The sequence below is a fragment of the Phaseolus vulgaris genome, chromosome 7, assembly GCF_000499845.2.
Source record: "Phaseolus vulgaris cultivar G19833 chromosome 7, P. vulgaris v2.0, whole genome shotgun sequence".
Classification (NCBI taxonomy): domain Eukaryota; kingdom Viridiplantae; phylum Streptophyta; class Magnoliopsida; order Fabales; family Fabaceae; genus Phaseolus; species Phaseolus vulgaris.
In genome coordinates this window covers 5,250,824-5,260,493 of record NC_023753.2, presented here as the reverse complement: position 1 = coordinate 5,260,493, position 9,670 = coordinate 5,250,824, and the positions used below count along the sequence as shown (strand labels likewise).

General features: G+C 33.6%; 1 protein-coding gene across 1 annotated transcript; it reads right to left on the bottom strand.

The window, feature by feature from the left end:
- Nucleotides 1-4,229: 4,229 nt before the first annotated feature.
- LOC137828008 (uncharacterized) lies at nucleotides 4,230-4,955 on the bottom strand. The gene has a single exon (XM_068634398.1). The coding sequence runs from the start codon at nucleotides 4,953-4,955 to the stop codon at nucleotides 4,230-4,232; it is 726 nt and encodes a 241-aa protein (XP_068490499.1).
- Nucleotides 4,956-9,670: the final 4,715 nt, after the last annotated feature.

Below are 9,670 nucleotides of genomic sequence, written 5' to 3'. Positions count from 1 at the left end.
ATTAACCCGTACAAAATCTAATCAAAAGAAAAAGGAGCCACGAAGGAACTTACTCTATCTGATATTTTGATCCAGCAAACTTATAGGGTTCATTACCAAGAGTCTAACGGTAGACTTCAATCGCCAAACTGATAAGCGGTAGTCAGAATCTTAAAGAAAAGGAGAGGAAAGGAAAAAGAGGAACAAAACTGAACTTACTCTATAAGAGATTCTGATCGGGTAGACTTGTAGTCTTTGCTGCCAGGAGTCTAATGGCGTACTCTGATCGTCAAACAGATGAACGAGGAGGTCAGAATCTTAGAGAGAAGGGAGAGAAAGGAAAAGGGAAACTTTTAGAGAGATGGTGGTTATTTTAAAATGAAACCTGAATAACTGAATTTTCTATTTATGTCATTTTCATTTTAATAATAAAATATTCAGGTATCATTTAAAATATACCACTTCTACTCTAAGGTTATTTTCTAGATCCTTACATTCTCCCTAACAAGAAAAATTTTCGTCCCCGAAAATTGACTTACCAGAAAAGAGATATGGATAGGTTTCTCTAATGGTTTCTTCTAATTCCCAAGTTGAATCACCAGATTTATCATCCCACACCACCTTCACCATACTGATGGTCTTGCCTCTGAGCTGTTTACTCTGATGGTCTTCAATCCTGACTGGTTTTGCTTCAAAAGACAAGTTATCCTTGATTTGCACATTATCCACTTCCAACACATGACTAGGGTCTGGGATGTACTTCCTTAGCTGTGATACGTGAAAGACATTATGCAGGTTTGCTAATTGAGGAGGTAGAACAATCTCATAAGCCACTGGACCTATCTTCTTTAGGATCTGATATGGTCCAACAAACTTAGGAGATAACTTCCTTGATTTGATAGCTCGTCCTACACCTTTGGTTGGTGTCACTCTCATGAACACATGATCTCCAGCTGCAAACTCCAAAGGCTTTCTCCTCTGATCTGCATATGATTTCTGCCTACTTTGAGAAGCTTTCATTTTGTCTTGTATCTGCTTCACCTTCTCAGTGGTCTGTTGAATTAACTCTGACCCAACCAAAACTGTTTCACCGTCCTTATACCAACATAAAGGAGTTCTGCATTTCCTCCCATACAAAGCTGCATATGGTGCCATCCCAATACTGGCATGATAACTATTATTATAAGTAAACTCCACCAGAGGCAACATCTCATCCCAACTTCCCAGATGATCCAAGATACATGTCCTCAACAGATCTTCTAAGGATTGGATCGTCCTCTCAGACTGCCCATCTGTTTGAGGATGATATGCAGAGCTCATTCTCAATCTAGTTCCCAAAGAATCTTGTAAACTCTGCCAAAACCGTGAAGTAAACCTAGGATCTCTATCTGAAACAATACTAGAAGGCACCCCATGCAATCTTACAATCTCTTTGATGTACAATTGTGCCAACTTAGTCATAGATATTCTCAAATTAACTGGAAGAAAATGAGCGCTCTTCGTCAGTCGATCAACTATTACCCAGACTGCATCATGACCCCTTACTGATCTTGGTAAATGAGTAACGAAATCCATAGCAATGCTATCCCATTTCCACTCAGGAACATCTAACTGTTGTAACAAACCACCAGGTCTCTGATGTTCTACCTTTGCCTTCTGACATGTTAAACATGTAGCAACATATAGAGCTATTTCTTTCTTCATGCCTGACCACCAAAATGACTCCTTCAAATCTTGGTACATCTTATTCATACCGGGATGTAGACTAAGATAACTCTTGTGACCCTCTTCTAGGATCATTCTCTTCAGTTCTTCATTTGCAGGTATGCAAATTCTGCCATTAAATCTTAAGATCTCATCTTCTCCCATCACAAAGTCTTTAGCCTGATCTGTACCTAGTAAATCCATAGTACGCTTCAGAGTAGGATCCTCTAACTGCTTTTCCTTTATCATTCCAAGAAAATCATTAGTTATAGTTAACTTACTACAACTAATATGATCAACATGAAATTTCACTCCTAAATTTAGATCTCTGAATTGCTCAATCAACTTTTGTTCTTCAATCATCATGGTTGACACCTGTACTGACTTTCTACTCAAAGCATCTGCAACTACATTAGCCTTCCCTGGATGATACATCAGTTGGAAATCATAATCCTTCAAAAACTCCATCCATCTTCTTTGTCTCATATTCAACTCTTTTTGATCAAACAAGTATTTCAAACTTTTATGGTCACTGAACACCTGAAATTGAGCTCCATATAAATAATGCCTCCAAATCTTCAAAGCAAACACCACAGCTGCCAATTCTAAGTCATGAGTTGGATAGTTTCTCTCATGAACTTTGAGTTGCCTTGAAGCATATGCAACTGGTCTTTTCTCTTGCATCAAGACACAACCCAAACCCTGATGTGAAGCATCAGGGTAAACTTCAAAAGGTTTTCCTGTATCAGGAATCACTAACACCGGAGCACTAGTTAACCTTTTCCTCAGCTCTATGAAACTCTGCTCACATCTGTCAGTCCAAGCAAAAGGTTGATCTTTGCGGGTTAACTGAGTCAAAGGAGCTACTACCCTGGAAAAATCTTCAATGAACCTCCGATAGTAGCCAGCTAGACCCACAAAACTCCTTATCTCAGTCACTGTCTTTGGACGTTCCCATTGAAGCACTGCCTCCACTTTGGCTGGATCCACTGAGATCCCCTGAATTGATATTACATGCCCTAAGAAGTTGACTTCCTTCAGCCAAAACTCACACTTAGAGAATTTAGCATATAATTGCTTCTCCCTCAAAATCTCCAACACTGTCTTCAGATGCTCTTCATGTTCTCCCTTAGTCCTTGAATAAATAAGTATGTCGTCTATAAAGACTATAACAAACTTATCCAAGAAAGGACGAAAAATTCTATTCATGTAATCCATGAACAAAGCTGGAGCATTTGTTACTCCAAACGGCATCACCACATACTCATAGTGTCCATAACGAGACCTAAAGGCTGTCTTCTGAACATCTTCAGCCTTTACCAAAATCTGGTGGTATCCAGATCTCAGATCAATCTTTGAGAATACTGAGGCTCCATGTAACTGATCCATCAAATCATCAATTCTGGGCAGAGGATATTTGTTCTTGATGGTCAACTTATTCAACTGTCTGTAATCTACACACAACCGAGACCCTCCATCTTTCTTCTTAACTAGAAGCACCGGAGCTCCCCATGGAGATACACTTGGTCTGATGAATTGTTTCTCCAACAAATCTTCAACTTGCTTCTTTAGTTCAATCAACTCTGCTGGAGCCATTCTGTAAGGTGCCATTGACACTGGCCCAGCTTCAGGTACCAAATCAATAGAGAATTCTACTTCTCTCTTAGGAGGTAATCCAGGTATTTCTTCTGGAAATACATCCATGAAATCCTTCACCACATGTATACTACTCATTTCTTCTTCATTCTTAACTTCCATCTGAGTTAAGATTACAAAACACTTTGATCCTTCTTTCAATTCTGACCACACTTGCTGAGCAGACATCCCATATGACTTCTTGGAATCTGAAAACACTATTTTCTGTTGACCACAATCTATGAGAATGTGATTGGCAGATAGCCAATCCATCCCTAAGATAACATCCAAGTCCTGAAGAGGTAGACAGATCAAATTTATTTTGAACCTGCGTCCCTCTACTATTACTGGACATTCAGAGCAAACTGTAGAGGTTAAAACTTTTCCTGATGTTGGTGTAGAGACCAACAATTCAAACGACAACTCCTTTACTAGAAGACCCAACTCCGCTACACATAAACTCGACACAAAAGAGTGTGTCGCTCCAGAATCAAATAAAACTTTCACATATCTACCAGCTATATAACATACACCTTGTACCAAGTTACCTGACTGAGATGCTTCAGCTCCTGACATAGCAAACACCCTTCCAGTTGCTTGGGGTCTACCACCTCCTCCTCTTCCTGACTGCAAGTTACCTCCAGGAATTATCCTCCTCCTATTAGGGCAATCTTTTGATAGATGTCCTTCTTTCTGACAAGTATAACACTTTCTCTCCGATGAAAGTTGAGGACAATCTTTCTTCAAATGGGGTCCAGCACAGTGATAACATGTGGGTCTCCATGGTTGTTGTTGCTGAAACTGTGGTAGAGATGTTCCTGTCCTATGTTGTGGAGGTCTAGCATAAGGTTTATGTTGTTGATGCTGCACCTTGGCCTTCCCACTGGAAGACCCTCCTTGGTGTGATCTGATCACCCTGGAATCACCATTTTCCAGGGTCTCACCATCTTTGCCTTCTCCACCAAGGCAGGAAACTCTCTAATGCACATAGGAGCTATAGTCTTCTTCAGCTCATGTTTTAGACCTTCTTCAAACTTCCTACACCTCCAAGCCTCAGAGGTAGCTTGGGTGTAGAATCTGGCTAGGTACTCAAACCTAGTAGCATATGCATTCACTGACATCTCTCCCTGTTCCAACCTGAGGAATTCAGCTTCCTTTGCAAACCTTGCACTATCTGGAAAATATTTCTCTAAAAACTTCACTCTGAAACTCTCCCAGTCTAATACTTCATCTCTAGCTTCCATCATCTGTTGAGCTCCCATCCACCAGAACTCTGCTTCTCCAGACAATAAATATGTAGCAAATACCAATTTCTTATCCTCAGGGCAGGAGGTTGCCCTAAAGATCTTCTCTAAATCTCTTATCCATTGGTCTGCTTGGTCAGGAGTGGCATTCCCAGTGAACTTAGGTGGGTTGTGTCTCATGAACTCTGTCAGTCCCATCTGCTCCTGAGACTGACTGACATGGGAAGCTGTTGCACCAGATCTAGCAGTCTCCCAATGATTCATTGCTGCCTGGTGATTCTGAGCCATTGCCATATTCTGTTGTTGAATAGCATTTGCCATCATCTCAATAGCCCTGGCAATCTGGTTCATCTCAGAAGAAGGTTGGGGAGGGATAGGAGGTCTAGGAGACATGCTATACAACAGAAAAGAAAGATTTAGGATGAATCTAAAAAATCATAACTATGTAGTTTTACTAACAACCTAACTAAAGCACACATAAACAATCCCATAACCCTTAGGTCTCCTAAGGTTCGAACAGCTCTGATACCATAATGTAACATCCCTAAAAAAAATGCGTACAATATCTAACTAATGTACAATATCTAATTAACGTACAATATCTAATTAACGTACAATATCTAATTAACGTACAATATCTAATTAACGTACAATATCTAATTAACGTACAATATCTAATTAACGTACAATATCTAATTAACATACAATATCTAATTAACATACAATATCTAATTAACATACAATATCTAATTAACATATAACATATATTGTTTTCTCATATTTGTATCTCAAAATATATCCCTCTTCATAAGGATTTAATATATATACATCCAAAAAGTTTAAAAACAAAACAAAACAAAGCATTCAATTTAAATCTATCTAATCCTTCTGTTCTGCTGCTCATTGAGGAGCTCTATTACCTGCAATCTCATCTGCTCCCGTGTAAATACACGATCATCACAGTTAGAGAAACAAACACAAACAAACAAATAACAGGGTAAGCTATCTATATAAAATGTTTTGATATAATTTAAATTTCAAATTAATAAGCATAATTCATCAATTCTCATATGATTTCTCAAACCATCAAGTGTCTATTACATTCATAAAATTCATTTTTCATATGTCAGACTTTTACTGACTCACAACACATACACACTTGACTCTACTTCCGGAAGACCCGAAAGACTCGTGTATTGAAATTAGCATCCAGAGACCTGCACCTGTCATACTACTGCTGTGAAACCCACACAGCCATGCACATAATTATCTTAATATCTCATCATCTTCGTATGACAGGGTAAATCCATTTGATATGCTCTGATCAGTTCTTTCAAACCTCAGAATCAACCAAATGGACCTCCTTCGACTCTCACCAACTGAATAACTTCATCTATTTGATTCCATTATATCAGTAGAGTCATGATCGTCTCATTCACAGGACACTCACAAATCAATACACCCTAATAACAATCTCAACATGGTATTTCCTTTCCTGAAAATACTACGTCTTGATCACACTTTAACCTCATTACATACATCATTGAACATATCAATGTACCACTCAGTCACTTCATATATATATATATATATATACTTTCTAAACAATCCAAATATATATTAATTCCAAATATATGCTCTTTAAATCAATCATCATCTGAAATCACACAACCACTTCTCATTCAAACATCTCACTTAAGTAATTCAACCAAAATATTCAAAAGGAATAGTTCAACTCATTTATATTATCATTCAAACACTTTCAATTCTCAATCACAAGTTTCAACAAATTATTCTCATAACAGATTCAAAATCAACCATTTCAGTCACTATATTACTTTACTTTTTAAGAGAGACAATCCTGCAAGCAAAAATAATTGGAATTGGTGACCACGTCACCTCCACATCCAGAATCTTCTAACCTAGGGTTTTATTGAAAATAATAAGACTAGCTTCCCTTACCTGAACTTTAGCTTATGCTCACTAAGAGCTCCAAATCTACCCAAAAGCTAAAGGTAATTAACCTGCACCACAGAGTCCTAATCAAAATCCAACTATATAACTAGGACCTTGAGTTAACAGAGATTAACCCGTACAAAATCTAATATTAACCCGTACAAAATCTAATCAAAAGAAAAAGGAGCCACGAAGGAACTTACTCTATCTGATATTTTGATCCAGCAAACTTATAGGGTTCATTACCGAGAGTCTAACGATAGACTTCAATCAAAAAGAGGAACAAAACTGAACTTACTCTATAAGAGATTCTGATCGGGTAGACTTGTAGTCTTTGCTGCCAGGAGTCTAATGGCGTACTCTGATCGTCAAACAGATGAACGAGGAGGTCAGAATCTTAGAGAGAAGGGAGAGAAAGGAAAAGAGAAACTTTTAGAGAGAGATGGTGGTTATTTTAAAATAAACCTGAATAACTGAATTTTCTATTTATATGTCATTTTCATTTTAATAATAAAATATTCAGGTATCATTTAAAATATACCACTTCTACTCTAATGTGGAACGAAGTTTGTTTCTAGAGATGTTGTAAAAGGAATAACTTTCATCCTATTTTTACCCTCAAACAAAAGGTCATGTCTCACTCTTCCATATTATTTTACAAATATATATTGTTTTCTAACTGATAAATAAAAATATGTTTACCTTCGTGTAGTAAAAGAATTATGGTCTTTTGTTTCAATTATCTTTTTTCCCTTGATATTCATATTCATGCATGTGGTAGAAAATATTTATTAATTTAAGTTTTTAAGTTTAATCCTAACTAATACCATAAAATGGATGAGGTTTATATATATATATATATATAATTAATTGTTCTATTTTTACTATTTTTAGTAAATGTGTTATTTTCAGTGTTTTTTTTTATAAATTTGACTTTGAGTGAGCAACTTAGAATCTGTGACTATCTTTATTTTTTTTTTCTCTTTTTAACGAATAAACTTATTAAAAAAATATTTGCCAAGGAAATAAAATTATCATATAATTAATAACATTAGGTTAGAATGTTATAAGTGAGTTTGAATTAGGTATTTTGAAAATTAAATATTGAAATTATGTTGAATCATCATTTTCAAATATAAAAACTTCTTTTGAATATGATTTATATGTTTCACAATTATTATGAGAAATTTAAAATCAATTTGAACTAAAATTTAATAAAATTATCATATTTACTGAAAATGATAAGAGTTAAGTTTTAGTCTAAAATGATTTTATTTATATTTTATTGATATTTAACTATATTGCTTATCGGTCGACACATCGTCCACTAAACTATTTAGGTTAAAAAAATATTAACTATTTTAATGGAGGACGATCGACATTTCGTCCACTAAAGTATTTAGGTTAAAAAAATATTAACTATTTTAATGGAAGAAGAGATAAAATCAATTATATTATTTTATCCAATTAAACTCATTTAAGTAACAATATTATTTTTTCTTTTTATTTATTTATTTATTTTTTTCGTAATTCGTAATCCAAATTTTGTGCATATATTTCCAAAAAAAAATTACTAAAACAAAGTTTCATAAATTAAAATTAGCTTATCATAAAAAAATTATTAATTATTAATTCAAATTTTATTAGTTAGTTATTAATTTAATTTTATTATCCTTAAATTATTTATAATTAATATTATATTAATGGTCAATTTAAAGTCCTATTAGTAATCATATTTTATAACTTATAATTATAATTTTATTATATTATATTATTAAAATAAATCAAAATAATTATATACTTTAACAGTTTTGTAATTTATAGAATTAATTCAATCAATTTCTACAACTTTTTACTTTATGATACTTCCTTTAATTATTTTCTACACTTAAAACATATAACAAATATTCTATTCAAGATTGGGCGAATAAAACAATACGCGCGAAGAAGAAATTGAGATTTTTTTTTTTTTCATAAATAACAAGTTAAATTCTAATAATCTATAGTATATGTTAAAATCTCTCATTTCAATTATTTTAAAAATGTAATTATAATTTCCAGTATTTCACTAGCATTTGAAAGAGAAAAAAAAAAAAGTTTTCCCTGTTGATTGCATATCTGAATTATTCTAGAAGCGATAGAACCATATATAAAAATTGTTGAAATTGTCACAATCAAGAGAGGGAATCTCTTCTTCAGAATAAATTATATATAACTAGTTTCCACTATGTAAATTATTTAAACTCGTCCTATGCCAAAACACGCGAATTTGCCTCCACGCCCATACTGCACAGGAGATTTGATATTGAAGCAAAAAACCGACAAGATAATCAAAATCGAATGCATTTCATTCAGAAACAAATGCCCATAATGCTCTTTAAGAGAAAGAACAATGAAAATATAAATTGTTAAAATGTTTTTATTAAGAAAATCAAAATAACGCATCTATATGTGAAAATAGAACGACGATCTTCGCTATTAAAGCCAAGAAGAGTTAGAATATAAAACTAAAAACACATAGGTTTTTATTAAGTTCTGTTGATCTCCCTTTTTTTTTCTATACCTAATTATATTTTTAGTCTTTATTCACTGTTAATTATTAATTCCATCTTATAACGTTTTATTCCTACATTAAAGTTAACTTAAATATAAAGAAGACATTAACGATTCATTAATTGAATACTTAATTCTTTATAATATTTTAGGGATCATACCAATTTTATTCATTTAATATCTAAAAAAATATTATTTATTATAATACAATATTTTATTTTAAAAATAGTTGTAAAATGATTATTTTTTATGTGTCAAATAAATTTTAATATAATATATTTTGCTAACATAAACTCTATCAAAATCATCTCTACATAAATTTCAAACTATGAAAAGTACATATCAATCCAAAACATATATATTATGGAATCCCACCGATTACACCACAAAAAGTTAATAAAATTTAATTCAAGCAGGAACTAAAGATTGAGTGATGAGTGTGTGCTCTTAATTAAAAGTGTATATTAAAGTGAAATTATTTGAGATGAAAATACGTAACTTAATTATTCTGACGTTGAGGTTAGTAGAAATGGCGAAAAATGAGAATAAAACCATGTTGGGGGTTATAATAGTAATTTTAGAAATAGGGGAAACAGAAT

What these genes read in the sequence shown, in the direction of transcription:
- LOC137828008 (XM_068634398.1), bottom strand. Translation starts at nt 4,955, where the DNA reads ATGTCTCCTAGACCTCCTATCCCTCCCCAACCTTCTTCTGAGATGAAC.